A 24,749-nucleotide genomic window follows, 5' to 3' on the forward strand; every position below is an offset into this window, starting at 1 on the left:
ACTATACTTAAAACCAGTCAGTCAAAGCAAATTACATTGACTAGAGCAGAGTTAATTAGAAGATTCTTCCATAGTTCTTGCTTGTTGATTCCCTTAACAGGAAACGTTGAGGAAAACATCTCCCTCAGGGATTTCAAAAAAACGCTGTGAATACTGGAGGTGAACCTTTAGAATCCTGTGCAACTTGGGTTAAAGCCCTGTGTCTGGTCCTTTGTTGAGGGAAACCAAAAATAGAAATAATGAATCATTATATGGCTGTGTTTGATATGGCTCCCTTCCCTGTGTCACAGTTTCCCATGGGAGCAATAATCCCTCCGTCCCAAACTCAGTGTTGCATATATAACATTTTCGATCAGAATGGGCATGTTCATTGTAACCAGAGCTCTCCTTGCAATCCTCACTAGTTCAGAAAGAAAGGTTCTGCAAACCTTTTTTTTATCACTTATCAGTATTTTTTCCTCCATCTCTTTACTAATGGGAACCTTTTGCTTAGCTTCCTTGTATTTGAATATATAGTACCCTGACGCTCGGTTCTGAGAGAGATTGACAGCAAATAAGCATGCAGAATGGTGCAGGCACATGTGATGAAAGCTGATGCAGCTGTCAGGGATTTCATCTTTCATATTTGTGCCTCAGGATTGGCTGTTAGTACACAGCCAACCAGCTCATTTCAACACTGCAGTGCTGTGCATAAGAGATGAAGTATGAGTAAGAGATAACATTAGATGAGCCTGCTAGATCAGACCAATGACTCAGTATCTATCCCAGCATCCTGTTCTCACAGTGGCCAACCGGATACCAGGACATGAGTGCAATAGTATTCTGCTCACCTGCCCAGTTTCCCAGAAACTGATACTCAGGTGCATGAGGTCTCTGACAGGGGAGGTCATGGCGAGTAGCCCTTGATAGCTTTGTCTTCCACAAATTTGCCTAATCCTCTATTTAAAGCCATCTTTAAATAGGTCATCACTGCTTCCTGTGGGAGCAAGTGCCAATACGCTGCATGAAAAAGTTATGTAATCCTACAGACGTTCTACCCACCACAGAGCTTATATATGGCAGTTCAAATGTACACCAGTGGTACAGTGGAACTTTCTGATGTGCAGACATTCTTCATGACAGCCCCTACGGCCACATTTTCCATTCTAAAACTATTATACAAGGGGGGGGGGGAATTAACCAACCTATTATGGCTGTAATACCAAGCCAGCTTTCCCCCACTTTGCTTGAAATTCATAAGACGAACCTGCAGAAGCAGTCCAATGGCCTATCTAGTCCAGTATTTTCTTCTGACAGTGACCAACTAGATGCCTATAGGAAGGCAGCAAGCTGGAGGTGAATTCAAAAGCACTTTCCCCAGTTGTGATTCACAGCCAAGGCTGGCCCACGCATGAGACAAGGCCTTGGGCAGCAGAATCCACAGGGGCAGCAGATCCCAATGTTGATCTTTATTCTCCCCTTGTTCCCAATGTAGAGCTTCATGCTCCTCTTCTTCCCTAGCAGGGAGAAGGCTGCCATTTTGTGGTTTGCCTCAAGGGTCCAAATGTCTTGGGCCGGCCTTGTTCACAGCAACTAGCATTCAGAGGCTTGCTGCCTCCAACAGTGTAAGTAGGACACCTCGCCTGATGAAGAGTTTTGGTGGACTCAGTAGCTTGGTGTATGACATTTTGGTTGGTCTTAATTAATGGATTTTGGACTTTTCCAAATTTAATTTAATTTTACCCTTAGCCCTGCCAATGGAACCTATTTCTCCCTCTGTTTCCACTGAGAAAGGCTTACTATTTATTTGGCATATGGAAGACGGGCAAATAGAGACCCAGGAAATGCCGTCGCCAATCCTGCAGGAAAATAAGTCGTGGGGCTGCTCACTCCTGCTCCAACACCTCACTTAGGTAGACTGAGGTACAGTGATAGATTTCAGCAGTATAAGTGAATACAGTGGTACCTTGGGTTAAGAACTTAATTACTTCTGGAGGTCTGTTCTTAACCTGAAACTGTTCTTAACATAAGGTACCACTTTAGCTAGTGGGGCCTCCCGCTGCCGCCATGCCGCTGCTGCGTGATTTCTGTTCTCATCCTGAAGCAAAGTTCTTAACCTGAGGTACTATTTCCGGGTTAGAGGAGTCTGTAACCTGAAGTGTCTGTAACCCGAGGTACCACTGTAATACTTCCACGTTGCTAAGAAGCAGTCTAATTTTTCAGTTTGCTATAAAAGCATAAGGGCCCCTTACAGTCAATACTGAAGAAAAGATGACTCAGGAGACTTGTGGCACAGAAACCAAGGCACATGGAAGAAAGTTGGACAGATATTTTTAATGCCATTCAGCTTGTCCTTGGTGAACTGCCAAAAGGGTAAAAGGTGAAGCAGAGCAGACATTTGTGCACTGCATCAGAACAAGTTGGAAACAAGAAACTTCTCACAATGTTTCAGAACTTCCTTTGCAGCAGCCCTGTAGCCAGATTTCCTTATTGGGTGGGATGACCACATTTCTGAGTGCAGCGTTTTTTGGCCTCAGCCAATTTCCCGCTCTACTCACTTGTGGGAGAGGATGTGGGAAAGCCAGGAGGAGGGAAAGGTAGTGATTACCCTACAGAGTAAAATTCATATTTACATAGCCCATTATGTAGGTTAACAGAAAATTTAGTTTGAGCACCAGGCATTAAATGACTGGCATATTTTTTTGCTTTATAAGAAAAAGGGATGTTAATGATACAGTGAACAAGGTGACACTGAAAGGTATAAAACAAACAAAATAGTTATGCTCTTTGCAAAGTTAAAGACTTGTGTGCAGTTTGTTTTTTCAAAAAATCAATCTAATCTTGTTCCTGACCTTCAGATTTTCCTTCCTGTTGACTGGATGTTATACAAAGTACTAACTAAAACAACTGGAAACTAATTGTGGAATGCAAATGGAATTTTTAAAAACTGGTTGCTGCATTCATTTTTCTGCCCAGAGACACTGAAAAACCCTCATACTGAGCTTCACACATTGGGGAAATTAGGCCTGAGTGACCAGTCAGTTAACTGTAGAATGTACACAGCCATGTTTTTATTCCTCTAGGGCTGTTTCATTCTTTGCCATCAGGTACACAAGAAAAAGAAGACAAAATAGCCACCCTGATTGTGTGAGTATAGAGACTGCTTTAAACGAGTAAAGGGTAAGTTAGGGTAGATATTTTTTTCAGATTGCTTTCAGTTATCTCTTTATCTCACACTTTAGCAATAAGCATCCAGTCCTGCTCTACTCATCTTAATAACTGCGGAATAAACAAACTCTTACTACCAGTGGCGTAGCGTGGGTTGTCAGCACCCGGGGCAAGGCAAGTAATTTGCGCCCCCTAACCCGTGGATTTGCGCCCCCTAACCCTAACCCCCAGATGTTGCGCCCGGTGCGGCCGGCCCCCCCCCTGCACCCCCCACGCTACGCCACTGCTTACTACTCACTGCAGGCATACAAACATGCCTCTTCATTAATGGCTGCGTTAAGAATGAAACTGAACCTGGAAAGCAGAACAAAGGAAAATTCAAGGGGTGGAGTCTTAATGCTAGCCCATAATACAAAGTTCTAATATTTAACTTGTCAAAGGTCATGGTACTATATAGCCTGGGGTTGTTGTTTTTTGGTCAGGATCAATTAAGTAATTATAGGGTGGTTGTGATAATGAAAAATCCATTCTTAGGGAAAGTCTTGATTGAGCAGACTTGGGGTTGTCTCTTCCAGATGATGCTTATCTTGTGCACTTTCCCTGCCTTATTCGCCGAATTTTTTAGAGTATCCTATTCTTAAATTGCTCCTGTAACAAATTAAAAAGATAATTTTACTACAACAAATCTGGGGGTGGGGTGGGGGGCTGTGGCAGAAGACAACTCTAGGGGGATGGTGCACACTGGCTATAGGGCTACTCTGCACCCTTCAGTATTTTCCTCCGTTCCTGCTGTTAGTTTACATGTCTTCTTCTTCATTCCACATTCTTCAAATGAGGCCCTGCGGCAAACAGGATCAAGACTTCTCATGTCCCCCCCATTAGCTGCCCCATGAATGGGGGGCAGGAAGGCGCCTGTGTCAGCCACCATCACCATGATCGCTCACAGAGAGAAGTTCTTGGCACCTCTCTTTTGTTCAGAGGTCCTAGCAAAAGTGTAAGCATGTGTGTTCAAAGTAGGAGAAGCTGAGTCACTGCAAACAGGAGCTGAGCAGGAAAAGCAAACCATGCCTCGTGCATTCTGGATTTTTGAGGGCATATTTACTAAGCAGGTGACATAGGAGGTACTGAACTCCATACCAGCAGCCATCAAGGTCATACGGAAAACCTCGGTGATAAAATCAATGCCCCTAAGTTAGATTTAAACACCATCAGCATCAACAACAGCTTCCTTTTTGGAAGTTGCCATCATAGGTGTTTGCTGCCTAGAAGAGCAAATATATTGATTAGAGACATGTTGCCAAGTTTCATTAAAAAAAGAAGAAGCCAGCATGGTGTAGTGGTTAAGAGCGGTGGACTCGTAATCTGGTGAACCGGGTTCGCTTCCCCACTCCTCCACATGCAGCTGCTGGGTGACCTTGGGCTAGTCACACTTCTCTGAAGTCTCTCAGCCTCACTCACCTCACAGAGTGTTTGTTGTGAGGGAGGAAAGGAAAAGAGATTGTTAGCTGCTTTGAGACTCCTTAAGGGGAGTGAAAGGTGGGATATCAAATCCAAACTCTCCTCTTCTTCTTCTTCTTCTTCTTCTTCTTCTTCTTCTTCTTCTTCTTCTTCTTCTTCTTCTTTCTTCTTCTTCTTCATAGGTGTGATGGAGAGTTCTTCCGTGGAAAGTGACTTGCAAAACTTTCATAAAGAAAGGAAGCTTTATGCAGTTGATTCTTTGAACAACTTAAATGAACAAAATCTTTGTGCAGATCGATATCGGCACGCCGGTATGTACGCTGCAGACCATTTGTCAACCACCTTTCGGGATATCAGATTAACACTACTCGTTTTGTGGCTTATTTGTCTAGATAAATGTGTTCTCAGGGTGGTTTAGTAAGAAGAGACCAGGTCTTAACTGTGCATCTAAACCATGGGTAGTCTATGTAGACTCCAACTTGAGTCTGCACCTTGAAAGGTTAAATTAACAAGTTGGCATTCACAATAGGTTGACAGCGTGGTTTCTGTGAGAGACGTAGCTTAAATCTATCTGTCTTCTGTGCACATTTTAAAGATAATAGTTCAAAATATATGACTATAGGTTCATTTACACAACTGTGCAAAACTATGATTTTCTTTAAAGATGGGGCTTAGTGGTGATATATATTTTCTTCCAAAGAGTGAATTTTGGCAGCTGCCATTTGTCATGCCAAAGTGCTCTAGGGGTAATAAAAACTGCAGCAGCCAAAAAAATCCGTTCTGCACAACAGTTAAAGAACGGTACAGAGACTCTGTCTTCTGTTTCCTTTGATTTTTCTGTTATATGATAATATCACTGATTTATGAATAGACACTGAACTGGTAGTGATTGCATTCTACTAAGCTGCTTTGAGTTGCTCTGAAAATAAAACAGGGTTTTGTTTTTTTATAAATAGAACAATATGCTGAGGCTGTTAAAAAATTGTTAATTGCCTAGTTGTTCACTGCTTTTCAGACTATGAACAATGTGCTTCGTCCATTAGCTGCTTTCAATGTGTACCTCTTTCTTTCTCTAGAACTTTTTAGCTGCCGTATATTTCCCTGCTGAATTAATTAGCTGCATGTGCAGCACAATCCCACGCATGTTCCTAGAGAAGTCAGTCCCACTGTGCTTGCTGCCAAATCAATACATTTAGGACTGCCTTAATGCGCCGTATTTATTTATTTGATAGATCTTATATTTCTCCTGGCAAATAGAAGGGGAAGAAATGGAGGCAGTGAGAGATTTTACTTTCTTGGGCTCCATGATCAGTGCAGATGGTGACAGCAGTCACGAAATTAAAAGACGCCTGCTCCTTGGGAGAAAGGCGATGGCAAACCTAGACAACATCTTAAAAAGCAGAGACATCACCTTGCCAACAAAGGTCCTTAAAGTAAAAGCCATGGTTTTCCCAGTAGTGATGTATGGAAGTGAGAGCTGGGACCATAAAGAAGGCTGATCGCCGAAGAATTGATGCTTTTGAATTATGGTGCTGGAGGAGACTCTTGAGAGTCCCATGGACTGCAAGAAGATCAAACCTCTCCATTCTGAAGGAAATCAGCCCTAAGCGCTCACTGGAAGGACAGATCGTGAAGCTGAGGCTCCAATACTTTGGCCACCTCATGAGAAGAGAAGACTCCCTGGAAAAGACCCTGATGTTGGGAAAGATGGAGGGCACAAGGAGAAGGGGACGACAGAGAATGAGATGGTTGGATGGTGTTCTTGAAGCTACCAGCATGAGTTTGATCAAACTGCGGGAGGCAGTGGAGGACAGAAGTGCCTGGCGTGGTCTGGTCCATGGGGTCACGAAGAGTCGGACACGACTAAACGACTAAACGACTAAACAACAACAACATATTTCACCATTCTTCCCAGATTGTCCTGCATCCAGGCACTGACCAGACCCAGATCTGCTCAGCTTCATCGAGTTGGCTATGTCCTTTGTCTTCAGACTGTGCCCTTAACCAGCTTGTCAGAAGGATATGAGATTTTCATTTTGTCTGATTGTTCTATTTCGATCTGAATCATTGGACTCTAAACTTCACTATTTCAGAGATGGGGAGCCTGTGGCCCTTCAGAGTGAATGGATGAATCTTTATTTGCATCAGCCATCGGCCGTAGCAATACAACAACAATGCGTTATACAAAGAATAGAAATAAAAAGTCAATTATTTAAAATACATTTTAGGGTTTTGTGTGGCCCTCCAGATATTGTTAGACTCCTTCTCCCATCATCTCTTACCATTGGCCTCGCTGGGTGGAACTGATGAGAGTTGAAGTTCAACCGCTTCTGAAGGGTCAGTGCTTCCCTCTCCTTGTTTTGAAGAGGAGGAAATGCAACCCTTTCTGGGGTCATCGTTTCTTCAGCTGACCATGATACTCCCTTGACAAGACAGATAAGTTTCCCCGCTCCATATAGCCACATCCGATAATCGTTTTTCAGTTGTTCCACCCTAATTTTATTCTCGTGTGTATTTGTCTCTACTGTACACATGGTAACAAATATTATTTTTAGCTCTCTGTGCTCAACTCCCTTGCAGTGTTCTGAAAGTTCTTTGGAAGTTATTGTCTCTTGGCAGCATTCCACATTTTGATGCTGGAACAGATACAGAATCCTGCGGCTTGTCCTTAAAACTTAGAAAGCGTGCCTATATACAATTTGTCCGAAAGTTCTCGGTAAAATGTGTGCTGTAGAATGGTTTGTTTCTGATCAAATGGACAGGCATGTCAGGACTATCTCTAAGTGTCCTGGGTCCCTCAGCGTGGTGCCCTTTGCCAGCCTGCAGCTTTTTCCTCTAGGTCACATGGCAACCAACTCTGCCCTCCAAACACAGGCTTTGTCCTTCTCAATCTAACTAAGAGCTGGAGGAGGGGCCCCACCCATTTTTTATCTGGCACGGAGCCCCCTTTCCTTTGTTGTCTTAATGGCCCATTGCCTTTCTTTTGTTCCCAGATGTTATCTCACCAGGAAGCTAGCCTGGCTTGATCAGCTTTTAAGGCTTGCTAGGATTATACAGGTATCACACTCAGAAACTCACAACAATATTATAAAACATGAGAGGAGTAGGGGTGTGTGTGTCCTGATAACCCGTATTATGTGGTGCCGCTCAGCACTGTTAAGGGTTACTATGGGCTTCCAGTATGGTGAATTCATCTTAGCACTAGTTTGCAGATCAATGCAGGCTTTGAGTTTTTAAAGGACTGCTTCTCAGAGCCATTTGTTTCCCCTTCTTTTGACTTCAGTGGGCTGCTCTCCAGTATGTGGTTTGGGAATGCAGCCTTGGAGATGTGTGCTCCTGCCCTCTAACATTCAGACAGATGCCCTCTTTATGGCTGTCAGCTGTTTTTACGCAGGAATCTGTGATCAGCTTTCTAAATTGCAAACATCCTTGGGAATTTTATTATTATGTTTTCAAGTACAGTGGTGCCTCGCAAGATGAAATTAATCCGTTCCGCGAGCCTCTTCGTCTAGCGGTTTTTTCATCTTGCGAAGCAACCCTATTAGCGGCTATTAAAAGCTTAGCGGCTATTAAAGGCTTAGCGGATTAGCGGCTAAAATTCTATTAGCGGCTATTAAAGGCTTAGCGGATTAACGGCTAAAAGGCTATTAGCGGCTTAGCGGCTTAGAAAAAGGGGGGGAAGCGGAAAAAAATCGGAACACTTGCAAGACGTTTTCGTCCTGCAAAGCAAGCCCATAGGGAAAATCGTCTTGCGAAGCAGCTAAAAAACGGAAAACCCTTTCGTCTAGCGGGTTTTCCGTCTTGTGAGGCATTCGTCTTGCAGGGCACCACTGTAATGGTTTTATGAGATTTTTTAAATGCCCCAATTAATGCAATGCCTTTGTGTATGGTACGATAAATATGAAAACTGAAATTTCTACATTATTTTGTTTTGTTTATTACATTTATATCCCACTTTTCCTCCGAGAAGTCCAAGGCGGCATACACTGCTTTCTTCCTCTTCATTTTTATCCTCACAACAACCCTATGAGGCTTAAGAGACAGTGACTGGCCCTACATCACCCAGTGAGCTTCATGGCTGAGCAGGGATTTGAACCCTGATCTCCCAGGTCTTAGTCCAGTATGCTAACCACTATACCACATTGGCTCCCCACCATATTTATGGTGAAATGCATTATCAGGTCTCATTTATTTATATTGGATCTCAACATGGGTGATATATAACACAGCAAGCCTGGAACCATTTTAAATGAGCTTCTGAAATAGGTCCCTTCAGTTTAGCCTGGGTAGAGACGCAAGGCTGCATTTCTATTTTGGCCAAGAACACAGCAGCGCCACACTGTTAGCAGCTTGGCAGGGTTTCTTGCTCACGGATGGTTTTCAATACTTTAATCTAAATTCTCTTGGCCAGCTCACTTTCTAAGGACTGCCCATTAAGCAGAGCGGACAAGAGACATTTGTTAAAGATAGCTTACTGTGTTTGAAAACCCACCCTAAGGGTATTCCACATTTCATTCTTGTGACTGGGAAGCTGCCTCCATTGTGATGGAACTCAATAAACTTAACACATAATAGGTTTGTTATGAAATGGAGGAAATGGGGGAAAGAGGGGGACAACTGTTAAAAGTCTTTAAACTTTGGTTTCTCCTCAGGCAGGAAGATTTGTGTTAGAAAAATTAGACTTGCTCTCAAAATTTGTCCAGTATAGCCAACTCTTCAAGTAGGGATTTATGCTAGTCCACTCTGTTGATTCTCTGAGGGCTTTCTGTGACAGATACTTTAAAAATGGTTCTGTTCATGCCTGGCAGAGAAGAACCAGGACAGTTGTGGGGAAACTTTGACCCGCCGGTTTAGCTTCCATGCCTAGCCATGTTTGCTGGGGCTGATGGGAATTGTAGTTCAATAACAACTGGAAGGTCAAAGGTTCCCCACACCTGTCCTAGGAGGTTGTTAAAAGTCAGCTACTTATTATATCGTCACAATTTTCTCTGTGCCTCATGTCCAGTCAAGAGTGAGCCAAGAAGTCAGATTCAACGGAAGGCAGAAGAAAACACAGCAAAGTCAGAAATATGTTATCATTCAACCAAGGACCTCAAACAAGCAGCCTCTTATAGCCTTTCCTGTCCAGTGACCAACCTGGAATCAATCCAGGGCCAGAATTGCTCTTCACATGGGCAAACACAGGTGGAAGACATCTTGCACTTTTTACTGTATTGCTCACTATACACTGGACCCAGGAGGCGATTTCTCACCCGACCGTCCGTACAGGAAAGATGTCTCTACCCAGCGGAGAAGGTCCTACAGCTTCTTAGCAATGTAAACGCTTCAGTGACTCATAAAAACACCCTTTTTGCTTTGGCAGCCAAAAAGATCAGAAAGAAGACTCTGGACCAGGCTCTCTCAAACTTGGCCCTCCAAATGTTTTGAGACTACAATTCCCATCACCCCTGACCACTGGTCCTGCTAGCTAGGGATCATGGGAGTTGTAGGCCAAAAACAACTGGAGGGCCAAGTTTGCGGAAGCCTGCTCTGGACAATTTAGCAGTGAACTGTAAGGGAGGGAGACACAGAGACCTAAATAGAGACTATTATTTGTGGCACGGCACCCCTTTTGCTTGTATTTATTTTTGATTCAGATTTGTCATGGTCAATGGCTAGTACAATAAAGTTATTTGGATTGGTTGGCTCCCCACATGGGCCAATCACACACACGGACACATCTGAAGTAACAGTCTATTGAGTAAGCATGTGACGCATTTTAAGTCACCTTTTAAGTGAATAATTGCTTATCACACTGAAATTAAGAGTTTCTTGAATGGCATGATGGTGGTGCATTACTTAGCAGGGGGAATACATGGCTCCAGTTCAGAAATTATTAGCATTTCCCATTATTGTCTTCTTAAAACCAGAGCCAACTTGCTATGTTTATTCACAAAGGCCATTGCATGCTTTCCTCTTAGAATTTTGTCTTTGTTTTACAGCAGTCTGGGAAGAGAACTTACACAGTCGGAGGTGTTTGACAATTCAAAACAGCATGAGATGCCAAAGCTGGTTCTTTGTCACATTGATCATTACTTTAATTGTCAGCTTGGCACTAGTTTCTTTTGTAATAATCTTAATAGGTAAGTAAGCATGCCTTCGTTCTTACGATATCGATTGCAAGGGGAGGATAGGATGGAATTTAATGGCCTAGACTCTATATGTTTTGTAGCATGCTCTCATCTTTGATATGTGGCACAATGGATAAATGAATAGATGAATGAATGAACGAACAATGCTCACAGTGGCAATAAAAAAGTATTTTAGTATAAAGCTGTGTGAATAGCTAAGATCTTATGTGAATGGAAATCTAAAACCCACCATCCAGTCAACATTGCCTTGTTTTGCAACTGGCAGGGAGGGAACAGGTGGTTTATATTAAAAGAGACTTGGGTAATGCAATTTGATCTCCCTTCATATGGTGTTTTAGAAATGCTATGTGATTCTCCTGTTCCTCTCCAACCCCCTTCTCTCTCTCCTTTGTACTTTCCTAGGATAGGCATGGGAAAGAATGAGAATGGGAGTATGTGGGCGTGTAATTTGTACAGTTGGTGCGATTTTGGCTGGAAGTTTGTTTGAGGTGGGCTAAATTCTGTACATGAAAAGGGAGGAATTTGGGAACAAACGGTAATACAAAGACAATGTTTTGAAATTATAAATCACATGTGTCAGAGCTGCTTGAAGATCCTAGCTCACAGAGGATCACGCTAGCCAGCGATCATTAAGTAAAAGTCTTTATTGAATTACAGTTTCCATTCTCACGCTGCTGCGCGCAACTCTACGTCTAGTAGCTAGATCGGCGAAGCTCCGTCTGAGTCTCCGCCCCGTGTGCACCAACTTAATATCCTAGCCTTGCTCCACCTTTTCCGCCTGACTGTCCTCCTCTGGGTCCCTCTACCCCCCGGGGCTTCTTCCTTCCGGGATTCTTCTGACGCTGACCCGGACCCTCCTGCCTCCTTGCGCCGGGCTTTAGGACCTGGTTCCCTTTCGGGGCTGCTTACTGCGCCGCCTTCCTCTGCATTTGAACTTGGCGCGCGCGCCCAACCTTCCACTTTCCTCTTAACCGTTTCTTCGCTCCCCGATGGAGGTGTGGCCACTCCTGACTCATGCCCTCCCTCCTGTGGTGAGCTGCCAGCGCTTCCCCCCTGGCTCCTTTCCTCTTCCCTGCTTCCTGGCGGTGACGCTGGTCCCGATTTCCAGCTGCTCCCCTCTGAGTCCCCTCTGGCTCTATCTTCCTGGGGTGCCCCCCTAGACTCCCCCCTTGCCCTGGCCACTGGTGCTCCTTTCTGTGAATCCTCTGATTCACTGGAAAGACTCGGAGATCTCGGGTCGTCGTCATCACTCATCTTTTCTTCTGCCTCCTCCCCTTCGCTCTCTGTTTCCTCCCTTGCCCGTGCCTCTGCTCCTAAACCCCTGACATCCATCCCCCCCTCGAAGCCCCCCATTCCCCCCTCCCCTCCTTCCGGTGCTGGAGCTGGGGGCTGCTGTTGCAAAGGGACGAACGTCGGATATCGGTCGCTTCCCGTGGCGGGTCTCCATCTGAAGTCTCGCGGGTCTTCCTCCCTGCTCTCGTCGACAACGGTCACCTCCGCTTCCATCTCTGTGCCGCCGTGCTCGAAACCAGGGTCGTCCCCGAAAACGTCCATGTCCGTCTCTCCCTCACTTCCTCCTGGCGGTGTTGCTCGTCCTGGGCCTTCCAGCCACCGTCTGCGGAACTGCTCCTCTGGTCTATCGTCCCACCAATACGAGGGTTCTGATGCAGATCCCGAGGGTGACCCCTCCGGGGAACGGACGTCTTGTGTCGGGTCCTCGTCCGAGTCGAACCCCCGGAAAGTGCTGGCCGAAAGCGTGGGCGTGAAAAGCCAGTCGTCGAAAAAGTCTGCTGGCATAGGTCTATGGGGGAAGAGGGCATGAAACTCGTCTTTGAGGAGAGGTTCGTCCAAGGCGTAGCCCGGCACCCAGCTGTTCGCACTGGCCGGGGTGCCCTCCTTGGCGAGAAAGTATTCTACCCCCTCTTCCCCCCATCTGGAGTCCAAAATCTCCGTGACTTCGTTGATGCGCTCCTTCTGTGCCACTCCCGCGTGCCCTGTTCTGTCTCTGACCGGACTCGGCGCCGGTCCGGGTTCCTGGAACCTGTGCGGTGCCTTGTAGGGAGTGAGCACCGATCTGTGGAATACCGGATGCATTCTGGAACCCTCCGGAAGTGCCAGTCTGAACGCTACCGGGTTGACCTGCTCTTCGACTTGGTAGGGCCCCAGTTGTTTATGCCCTAGTTTCTTCTTGGCCAACGACCTGGCCGGCACTGCGTGGGCTGCTAACCAAACCCAGTCTCCCACGTGGAGCTCTTCGCCAACCCTTCTGTGCTTGTCCGCTTGTACCTTGTATGCGTGCTTGGCCAGCTCCAGGTGGCGCCTCAGCTGATCGTGGACTTCCTGCAGCTCCGACGCGAACGCATCTGCTGTCTGCGGCTCCCCCTCTCCCATTCTTTCCAGTCCCGGGAAGGTTCTGGGGTGCCTCCCGTTGTTGGCGAAGAACGGCGTGACCCCCGTGGACACGTGCTTCGTGTTGTTGTAGGCGAACTCGGCAAGCGGCAGGTAATCCACCCACGTCGCAGGCTGTTGATTTGCATAACATCTCAGGTACTGCTGCATGATGGCATTGACCCGCTCCGCTTGCCCGTTGGTCTGCGGGTGTCTCGCCGACGCCAGGTTGATCTTGACGTTCAGGAAGCCCATCAGCTTCTGCCAGAAATTCGAGATGAACTGCCGCCCCCGGTCGGACAGAATAGACCGTGGCAGACCGTGAACCTTGAACACGTGGTCTATGAACAGTTTGGCGGTTTGCTCCGCCGTGGCCACCTTAGCACACGGAATGAAATGCGCCATCTTGGAAAACAGGTCTACCACCACCAGCACTGCCGTCTTGCCCCTCGAGCTGGGCAGATCCGTGACAAAGTCCAGGGCCACCCTTTCCCAAGGTTCGACCGGAGTTTGCAGCGGTTCCAACAGTCCGGCCGGCGGTTTGTGCACTGGTTTGGCCCTCTGGCAGGTGTCACACCTCGCCACGTAGTCTGCGACCTCCCCTCTCATTCCAGGCCACCAGAAATCCCTGGCTACTAATTCCACCGTCTTCTCCTTGCCAAAGTGCCCGGCCGTGGGCGCGTCGTGCAGCTGCTGCAGCACCTTGGCGCGAAGGTCGTCTCCCGGCACGTAGATGGCCCCTTTACGGATGAGCAATCCATCTCGTAGCTGGAAACCGTCGGCCGCAGCCGTGCCCCTTTGCACCTCTGCCATCTTTGCTTGCGCGAAGGAGTCATCCTGCAACGCTCGTCGCACCGCCTCCAGGTCCACGGTGGCCGCGGCGCACGCCCATACTGTTGGTGCGAAGATGTGCATGGCGGCCGCTGGCGTTGCGTCCTCCAGATACTGTGGCTTACGGGAGAGGGCGTCCGCCATGATGTTAGTGTCCCCCGGGACATACTCTATGCGGAAGTCGAAGTTCGCAAAAAACTCAGCCCAACGTATCTGCCTCTGGTTTAGGAACTGTGCCGTGCGCCAGTGCTCCAGATTCTTGTGGTCCGTGCAAACCTGCACCGTGTGCTTGGCGCCGATCAGGAAGTGCCTCCACGCTTTAAACGCTGCATGAATGGCCAGCAACTCCCTGTCCCAGATGGTGTAGTTCTGCTCGGACTTGCTGAGCTTCCTGGAGTAAAACGCTGCCGGTCGCCACACCCCCTGCTGGTCCTTTTGCAGCAGGACCGCCCCCACGGCTCTGTCCGAGGCGTCTGTCTCCACCCTCATCGGCCTGCTGGGGTTGACGTGAAGCAGCTGCTCTTCCGACGCGAAGAGACGCTTGAGTGCCTGAAAGGACTGCTCCGCCTCCTCTGTCCAAACGAACTTCTTTTTCTTGGAGCTAAGCGTGTCTGTGATGGCCGCTGTCTGCATAGCGAAGCCCTTGATAAACTTGCGATAGAAGTTCGCAAAGCCGACAAACCTTTGGACCTCCTTCCGGTTGCGTGGACTCTTCCAATCCAATACCGCGCGAACCTTGGCGCTGTCCATGGCGAGCCCCTTGTCAGACAACTTGTAGCCCAGAAAATCCACCTCCGTCACGTCAAATTGGCACTTCTCCAGCTTGGCGTAGAGCCTATGTTGCTTTAGTCTGGTCAGCACTTCCTTGACGTGTCTGTCATGCTCCTGCTGCGATTCCGAAAAGATCAGGATGTCATCTAAGAAACAGACGCACGTCTTGTAGAGAAGTCCCGCCAACACGTGATGCATGAAAGCTTGAAAAACGTGGGAGCCATTTTGCAATCCAAAGGGCATAACTCTGTATTCGTAGGTACCCAGTGGCGTGAACATGGCCGTCTTCCACTCATCTCCCTCCCGCATACGAATGAGGTTGTACGCCCCTCGCAGGTCTAACTTGGTGAACACTTTTCCCTTCCGCACCTTCGCCAGGAGGTCGTCGATTCGGGGCATGGGGAAGTCCGACGGCTTGGTCCCATTGTTTAAAATGCGATAGTCCACGACCAGTCTTTTTTGGGGCGTGTCTCGCTTTTTAACAAAGAATACTGGACTGCCCCCCGCTGCCTTGGACTCTCGGATGAAACCGCGCTCCAAATTATGATCTATGAACTGTTTGAGTTCCTGCAGCTCGTCCTCTGACATGGAATACAGTTTCCCCTTAGGCAGCGCCACCCCCGGCAGCAGGTCAATCTTGCAGTCATATGGTCTGTGAGGGGGTAGCCTGTCTGCCTCCTTCTCGCAGAAAACTTCCAAAAATTCTGCGTACTTGTGGGGAATCGCTTGCAGCGTGCCTAGCAGCAGCTGTGACTCCTCTTCCTCTCCTTCCTGCCGGGGCATGATGCAGTGTTCAGCACAAAAGGAAGAGCCGAAGATCAGCTGCCTCTGGTACCAAGCCAGCGTTGGGCTGTGCTTGTCCAGCCAACTCATTCCCAATACAATGGGCGTATCCGATAGTTGAGTGACATTGAAGCTGATGATTTCTTTGTGACTTCCAAGTCGCATCGCCATGGGCGGCGTCTGCTTCACCACTTGCCCCCCTAGCAACTCCCTGCCATCCACCGTGACAACCTGCAGGGGCAGCGTGGCAGGCAGCAACTGTATAGCGTGCCGGTCGACAAAGTCCTGCCCTATAAAGTCCGCATTGCTTCCTGAGTCAATAGTGATTGGCACGTCAGTGGTGATTCCATTGGGCAGCTGGAGAGATGCGGTGAGCCTCACCACTGGTTTGGGCGGGAGGGGGTTCACGGGCTGTAAAACCTCTGGGGACTGCGTCACTAACACGTCTGGCTGGGCCCCAGGGCCTCTTCCTCCAGCCAGACTGCGTCGTTTCCCTGCTGTGGTCCCCCTTGCTGCGTTGCTGCAGTCACCATTGCCGAGGCTGCAGTAAGCTTGTGGAGCCTCTGGGGACACTCTTTTGCCATATGCCCTGGCTCCTCACAGACGTAACACTTCCTGTTCCCTCTAGGAGGCTTCGCTTTCACTGCTGCCGGTGCTAGGGCTCTGGTTGCTGACTGAGCCCTTGCACCTCCAACCTCCATAGGTTCGGCTCCTCCTCCTGGCGGAGGCGTGGATTGCGCCCGCGCTGCTTCTCTGGGAAGGAAGGAGGGGCCCCTGGCTGGTTCGCGCCCTCCACGCCCTTCGTCCCTGCTCCACGGACGTCCTTCCAGCCTCACCCCCACTGCCAGTGCCCTCTGAACGACCTCCTGGGTGGTTCGGGGTCTCTCCCCCCTCGCGATCTCATCTTTAATCGAGTTGTGCAGCCCCTCCCAAAAGAGGTCTCTTACAGGAGCCGAATCTCTGTCCCATTCCAGGGCACTGACCAAGGCGAAAAAGCGGGCATGATACTGCCTGACGCTGGCCCTCCCTTGTCTCAGCCCATGCACCTCCTTCCGTGCAAGATCCACGTCAATACTTGATAAAAAACACCCATCCATCGCTTTAATAAAGGCATCTGCATTCTGGAGCGCCGGATCCTTATCTCTCCATAAATTGCGTAGCCATGCTCTAGCATCCCCATGCAAATGGGACATGATGAATCCCACTCTCTCTTGCTCATCTCTAAAGTCTTTATGCAGCAGTTGCAGTGCGCACAGTACGTCGGCTCTAAAGTTGGGATACTGTTGCAGGTTCCCATCGAAGTGAGAGACCAGCCCGCCTGTCCGTCTCGCCAACCCAATTCCCTCCTGCCGGGGTGTCTGCTTTGTCAGCACGTCTAACCTGACCTGGAGATCCCTGCAGGCGGCAGCTGCTTCCTCCTCTCTCTTCCTGGATGCGAGAGCCTCGGCATTCAGTTGTGCCACTGCTTTTCTGAGTTCCTCTATCTGCTGCTCAGCCGTCATGTCGTCTGCCGTTCGTGAGCTCGCTAGTAGGCACCTGTTTCTCTCCCCTCCTCGAGGCTGTAGATGCCCACAATCGTGAGACGGAGCTTACTGTCAGAGCTGCTTGAAGATCCTAGCTCACAGAGGATCACGCTAGCCAGCGATCATTAAGTAAAAGTCTTTATTGAATTACAGTTTCCATTCTCACGCTGCTGCGCGCAACTCTACGTCTAGTAGCTAGATCGGCGAAGCTCCATCTGAGTCTCCGCCCCGTGTGCACCAACTTAATATCCTAGCCTTGCTCCACCTTTTCCGCCTGACTGTCCTCCTCTGGGTCCCTCTACCCCCCGGGGCTTCTTCCTTCCGGGATTCTTCTGACGCTGACCCGGACCCTCCTGCCTCCTTGCGCCGGGCTTTAGGACCTGGTTCCCTTTCGGGGCTGCTTACTGCGCCGCCTTCCTCTGCATTTGAACTTGGCGCGCGCGCCCAACCTTCCACTTTCCTCTTAACCGTTTCTTCGCTCCCCGATGGAGGTGTGGCCACTCCTGACTCATGCCCTCCCTCCTGTGGTGAGCTGCCAGCGCTTCCCCCCTGGCTCCTTTCCTCTTCCCTGCTTCCTGGCGGTGACGCTGGTCCCGATTTCCAGCTGCTCCCCTCTGAGTCCCCTCTGGCTCTATCTTCCTGGGGTGCCCCCCTAGACTCCCCCCTTGCCCTGGCCACTGGTGCTCCTTTCTGTGAATCCTCTGATTCACTGGAAAGACTCGGAGATCTCGGGTCGTCGTCATCACTCATCTTTTCTTCTGCCTCCTCCCCTTCGCTCTCTGTTTCCTCCCTTGCCCGTGCCTCTGCTCCTAAACCCCTGACAACATGATATAATAAAATGTATAATATTGTGGGGGTTTTTTAAAGTCATTTAATATGGGGGGTTTTAAAGTCATTTAATAAGGGACGTGGGTGGCGCTGTGGGTTAAACCACAGAGCCTAGGACTTGCCGATCAGAAAATCCCCGCGACATAGTGAGCTCCCGTTCCTTCGTCCCTGCTCCTGCCAACCTAGCAATTCGAAAACACGTCAAAGTGCAAGTAGATAAATAGGTACCGCTCCGGCAGGAAGGCAAACAGTGTTTCCGTGCACTGCTCTGGTTTGCCAGAAGTGGCTTAGTCATGCTGGCCACATGACCTGGAAGCTGTACGCCGGCTCCCTCAGCCAATAAAGCGAGATGAGTGCCGCAACCCCAGAGTTGGTCACGACTGGACCTAATGGTCAGGGGTCCCTTTACCTTTACCTAATACGGAGAACTGCTGAAACGTTACTCCAGGAAGGCAGAGATGAACACCAAATAAATGCAGAAGAACACAGTCTTTGGCTCAGTGGATCAGGGTTCGTGTGGATGCCAAAAAAACTATTAGTCATGATTTTATGATAAAAATGTATATTTGCTGCTGTCCTCCACTCTTAAGCACAGTTAACTTTGCTTGGGACATGGCAAAGTCATAAATGCAGCAGTCTTGTAAACGTAAATGTTCTTAAAACCTTGCTTCACCAGTTATACATTAATTTCAGCCTTCACCTATGCCTCGATTCATTGTGCCTGGAAGCAGGTTGCCTCACCCTGCTGAGGAGAAGGGTGCAATTTCCTGATTATGCAATTCCCTGTATTATGAACCATATTCAACCTGACAGTCTGAGTGCTGGTATAAACATTGCCTTTTCTTCCATAGTTCACACTGGAGACAAGATGGATGAAGTGTCAAGAAAAATAGTGCTAGAAAAGAAGAGCATTGATGACCTTAAGGAATTAAACGACATGATTTTGCAATACCTTAATCAGACAGAATGGATGGGGAGTATAGGAAACTTCAGCACAAAGCAATAGGCTATTGACTAAGGGAATACTGAGCAGCTGGAAGGATCAGGAGAGTGTGTCATTTTTGCAATAAAATCCACTCTCATTATACTTACCTAATTCCTGACATCTGTGCAACAAAGCTTTTTATCAATCATTCTGTAGGCTCCATAACTCTTAATAGTGAACTTTAAAAAGCCTGCTAAGCATTTGTTTCTAGAACTATGGTGCATAGGTTCCTGCTCATTCCTTTGGTTATTTATATGGATGAACTTAGTTAAAATACGTCTGATTTTGAGGTGATGCATCTAGATTCCACACCTACAGACACTTGCAGATGGCGCAACATCCTGTATTGTGGTTCCCGTTTCTTGTTCAGTATAAACATAGAAATTAGCATCTGCTTTCTCTAAAGTTGCATATGTTTATAGTGGCACATCATAAAGTGTCTGCTTTGTCTTGTGTTATAAAATTTGCAAGTGAAGGTAGATGGGATTTACTCCTTTGCAAAGCACACTTTTAGGTTTTTTTATTATTACACAATTAAGGCAAGCCTTGATTTGCATCAGTGCAAATGTTTGGCTGGTTTCACACATGTGTATACATCACATGCTTTCTCAACACTTTAAGACTCTCAGCCAAATGTGTGAATTATCTCTGTTGAAAAGCATTGTTTGAGATCACATCTGGTGTTATGAAAGTTCTATTTATAGTGATTAATCTGTTCAATGAAGTCTGCTTGATCCCAGACATAGCACTGGGTAGATCCTTTTGAAAGCCCTTCCCAGATGTTATTGCCCGCTAAATGTGCTACTTGCAGTAAACAGCATTTGGGAGTAAAAAAAATTGGCAGGAACCAATTGCATATCCCAACGAAGTGTAGGTGAGTTCCCACGAGGCAAGACCCAGTGATAACAGCAAGAACCTTTATTGAGCCACATAACCGGGAAACAGAGGCAAAGCAACTGCTTATATACATTTCTGAAAGCCTGGGCCACTCCCACCTTGATTGGGTGTCTAAACTCCCAAGCTGCGAATCCTGACTCAGAGTTCAAGGGCCAATGGCAGAGGCCCAAATCCTGAAATGTTCTGTGATTGGACATCATGTATCGAATCAGAACACAGGCGCTCAGACTCCTTAATCCAGACTCAAGCTCAGGCAAACACAGACCACAGAATACATAACAGTCCCCATTCTGGGTTCAGAACACGCTCCAGATGAAGTCCTGTGCCTGCTTTTTCTTCAAAATGAAAGTGGACACTTTAAGCACTCTTTTATTTTATAAAAATCATGTTTATTGTAACGTGTAGCTTGGCCCTCATTGACACTATTGACTCTTTTTATGCATGGCTCTTGCTGTGGTAATTTTCCAGAAACGCAGAAGTGTTCTTGTGTGTGTTTGCTTTTTATGTTTGCATGCCAGCAATCAGGGACTCCCCTGGCTGCACCACGGGTATACTAACACTACACAAAATGAGTGACAACCAGACATGTATATGGGGAATATCTCCATGGAGTAGAGGTTTACCTGCCATGCTCACATCTTGTATAACTAGGATTTAACTAAAGCACCAGGAAAATGCAATCCCAAAGAAAGCAAAAGTCATTGTCAGAAGGTACAGAATCAAATACTGTATTTCTGAAATCGTAACAACTCAACGTTGTAAAAATCAGGTGCTTAGCTAAGAGTCCAGCTCTGGCATCATTACAGTTAGTGCTTCCTGCCAAAAGGGGAGGAAAAACATCCAAGCAGTTTACAGTCTGCAGCCAGTTTGAGCTTTATAACAAAGGATTCACATACAGAGATGAATCGTAAACAACTACATTTGCTTATCAGAACCAGCTCCAGCGTTTTCAGTTCAGGAATGGATTTATAAAACTGCATTTCCTGACTATTTTCTGTCTTCTAGACTGGTTTGCCACTGTTTGCAATGCACTTCACGATGCACTGATTTAAAGTCCTGAATAGCAATGAGCTTGTTCCAAAGGAATGAGACTCACATCCATGCAGCCCATTTATAATTCCGAAGAACGTACAATGTTGCAGATGAGTGGAAAGGCACATTCAACATTTATCAATAATTATGCTTTCTTTTGTTTCCCAGTTGTATCCTCTCCTTAGCAACCCTTCACTCCACTTTTATCCAGGCTGAGGAATATAGTATAGCTTACCCGCAAAGTGACAAGGCACCATTAATAAGCTTAAAGCACAAAACACTGAATCAGCTGAAGTTTGGGATTATGCCGAAAAGAGAGCAATTTACATCACATAACCACTGCACTGAAGGACCAAAATGAATCCGAAGGTCATCTTGTCCAATTTCCTACAGTAAGAATTTTCATATTGTTATAAGCTCTCTGTCCTTGTCCAAGTGGGGATAAATGGTTTCTGGGGCAGAACTACAGGAGTTAATTTTCTTGGGATGAAAGAATACTCTGGAGATTTATGGTATCGTTTCAATATTTGCTTCATGTGAACAGAGCATTCTGGCAGCAAATAAGTGCTCTTTCAGCAAGTAGCAGCGCCACCGATGTGGCATCAGATTGTCCCCAGGAAGCAAAACATGTTGTGCAACTTGCCTGTAGGCTGTATCCCCAGATCTGGCTAAGGTGAGCTAGAAACTCTCGTCCCTTTTCCTTGTGCTTCTCTATGGCAATTGAAACTGCAAAATTCTCCCTCCCACCCAGCCTCTTTGCTCCCTTTCCTCAGTTCCGATGGGGATGTCATTTCAAAAGCTGGAGAGCAATACCCAGCTATCAGGAGATTTTCTTTGATCTTTAGTGCCCACTGTTGAAAAACCAACCGATACATCCTGTACGTAACAATTAACTCTGCAAAGAGCAGCCGACTATCAGCTGTAAAAAATAGCCATCTAGAGAACAGCACATACAATCTGGAGTATAGTGTGCCATAAAAGGAAGAACAGGGCCCCAGCCTAAAAATATGTGCATTGATGGGTGTGGGCAAGGATATCTGCTGCTGAACAGATTGTCAATGCTTCCAGGGCTGTCAGTTCAGATAGTAATATAAGAATAAGAACAAGAACAAGAATAAGAATAAGAATTTATTATTTATACCCCACCCATCTGGCTGAGCTTCCCCAGCCACTCTGGGCGGCTTCCAACAAAAGATTAAAATACAATAGTCTGTTAAACATTAAAAGCTTCCCTAAACAGGGCTGCCTTCAGATGTCTTTTAAAAGTCTGGTAGTTGTTCCTCTCTTTGGCATCTGGTGGGAGCGTGTTCTACAGGGCGGGTGCTACCACCAAGAAGGTGCTCTGCCTAGTTCCCTGTAACTTGGCTTCTCGCAGCAAGGGAGCTGCCAGAAGGCCCTTGGTGCTGGACCTCAGTGTCCGGGCAGAATGATGGGGGTGGAGACACTCCTTCAGGTATATTCAGGTACTGTATAACTGTTGCAAAGGACACCAAACACATTAACCAGAGAGCTGGATGTTTCTCTTTTCTCCCTACAGCGTGCTTTTACATGGGCAGAATCCGATCCAGAAAAGCAATTTGTAAATATAAGTTAATGAATACCTTGCCAAGTTGAGGTGCAGGACTGAGCAAATACAGGGCCACTGATAGGTTATGTAAAAGCAATCTTAATAGTTCAAGCAAAGAAGTTATGCCACAAGTTAATCCTGCCGCTGAAACCAAGACAGGATTACTTATTGGCAGTTTAAGTGTGTGGCATAATTATGCCCGTAAATGCCTAAATAATGATGATTTTGCATCATGGAGTGCTGTTGGGAATTATGATGTACAGTGGTACCTCAAGTTAAGTACTTAATTTGTTCAGGAGGTCCGTACTTAACCTGAAACTGTTCTTAACCTGAAGCACCACTTTAGCTAATGGGGCCTCCTGCTGCTGCCGCACCGCCGAAGCACAATTTCTGTTCTCATCCTGAAGCATAGTTCTTAACCTGAAGCACTATTTCTGGGCTAGCGTAGTCTGTAACCTGAAGCGTATGTAACCTGAGGTACCACTGTACTTCATTTGCTTTCCCTCACCCCAGGAAACTCTGAGCACTGATATTTTGATTTGGGCCTTTGTTCCAAGTATACTCAGAAAAATATGCCGAACATACCATCCCACCAATCAGGCAGATTGAGGCAGCCGCCTCGGGTGGCAAAATTCCAAGGGGTGGCGCCACAAGGGCGCTCAGCCCACCTCTGCCACCACCAGAGAAGTGAAAAGCGGTGGTGGCTTCTGGTAAGATATCATGAAATATCACAGTTCTCATGAGAGCTCGCCACCGCTTCTCCATACTTATCTGGCGCCGCCATGGATGCCACCCACCCCCTTATACTGCCACCACCAAAGAAGTAAGGAAAAGCTGTTGTGGCTTCTGGCAAGACCTTGCAGACCTTTTGCGGGAGCCTGGAAGCCACACACCTGTGACCCCGTAAGCAAGACTTCACTGAGGGGGTGGCAAGAGATGGAGGCGGGGAAGAGAAAGTACCTTGTTTTGCCTCTAGTGACAAAATGGGACAGGCCATCCATTTTAAAGTGCCTAACATTGTACAGGAAGTGTTTTGCTGTCAACTTGGTGTTTGAAGGTTGTGAATGTCCTGTATCTAGTTTCTGTTAAAAGCAAAACCACTATGCAAAGTTTTTTTTTCCTGGTGGCAAACCTGTAATGTGAGGCAATATTGCTGAATATATTGTATTGTGCACTTTAAGGGAAGAAGGACCCCTGGTGGTCATGAGTTATTTAAAAGCAAGGACACAAACATTTAGGGCGTTTTCACATGTGATTTTTTTTTAAATTTAATTGAGATGCATAGTTTATAAATGTTAACATTGGGTGGAATCCAAGGAGCGACTTCAGGCATATAAAGAAGCTTGGCAATGCCCAATGGAACTGTATTTTTTTCCTATTTTGCTTGTGTAAAAAAAAAATTGAACAGCAGGCTGCTTTGCCATATAAGCAGCAGCTTTGGACTATATCCTGTTTCAAAACCAAATTGTTATGTTGTGTTTGTTGCTGGTTGCTTTTCAGGAAGAAGACCAGGTGCCCCTTAAGTGTCTGAAACTACTGTATTTTTTGCCCTATAGGACGCACCGGCCCATAGGATGCACCTAGTTTTTTGGGGGGGAAATAAAGGGGGGAATTACCCCCCCCCAGGTGCGGGGCTGGGGCGGGGGATGCCCGAGCTTCCTCTGACCCCAGCCCCCAGAACAGGCTGCTATCCGCAAGCCTAGGGAGCCCGGCGGGAAGTCCCGCCGGTCTCCCCAGGCTTGCGGATATCTGTCCCCCGAGCCTATGGGGCTGGCAGCCTCCAAACCAGGTCGGGGAACAGCGGGAAGGCGCGCTGCATGGAATCTATGAAAAAAATAAACAGAAAATAAATGCCTCCCAGTGCCATATATTTTGAAGGGTAAAAGTAGCAATTTATGCACATGTATGCCCAGTAGGGGGACGCGGGTGGCGCTGTGGGTAAAACCGCAGCGCCTAGGACTTGCCGATCGTATGGTCGGCGGTTCGAATCCCCGCGGCGGGGTGAGCTCCCGTCGTTCGGTCCCAGCTCCTGCCCACCTAGCAGTTCGAAAGCACTCTTAAGTGCAAGTAGATAAATAGGGACCGCTTTATAGCGGGAAGGTAAACGGCGTTTCCGTGTGCTGCGCTGGTGCTGGCTCGCCAGCTGCAGCTTCGTCACGCTGGCCACATGACCCGGAAGTGTCTTCGGACGGCGCCGGCTCATGGCCTCTAGAGCGAGATGAGCACGCAACCCCAGAGTCGGACACGACTGGCCCGTACGGGCAGGGGTACCTTTACCTTTACGCCCAGTAGACATTGTTTGCATTCTGCACTTGATTACCAAAGTAGCATGAAAAGGTGCTCTTTAACTCTCTCCTAATGCTCTGATATTAACCTGAGCTCAACACAAATGCTTCTACTTTTAGTGT

At 47.4% G+C, this 24,749-nt stretch overlaps 1 protein-coding gene across 3 annotated transcripts in view; it reads left to right on the top strand.

The window, feature by feature from the left end:
* Positions 1-21,883, top strand: part of LSMEM1 (leucine rich single-pass membrane protein 1) — a 101,664-nt gene extending 79,781 nt beyond the window's left edge. For 2 of the 3 annotated variants that reach the window (XM_083463864.1, XM_083463863.1), the window contains exons 2-4: positions 4,788-4,916; positions 10,587-10,727; positions 18,712-21,883. In XM_083463864.1, coding sequence (XP_083319990.1) covers positions 4,793-4,916; positions 10,587-10,727; positions 18,712-18,866 — 420 coding nt within the window. In that variant the 5' untranslated portion in view covers positions 4,788-4,792 and the 3' untranslated portion in view covers positions 18,867-21,883. The remainder of the gene's footprint in view (positions 1-4,787; positions 4,917-10,586; positions 10,728-18,711) is intronic. The other variant, XM_083463865.1, reaches the window with a different exon arrangement.
* Positions 21,884-24,749: the final 2,866 nt, after the last annotated feature.

Source organism: Podarcis liolepis, assembly GCF_965112155.1.
Source record: "Podarcis liolepis genome assembly, chromosome: 10".
Lineage (NCBI taxonomy): Eukaryota > Metazoa > Chordata > Lepidosauria > Squamata > Lacertidae > Podarcis > Podarcis liolepis.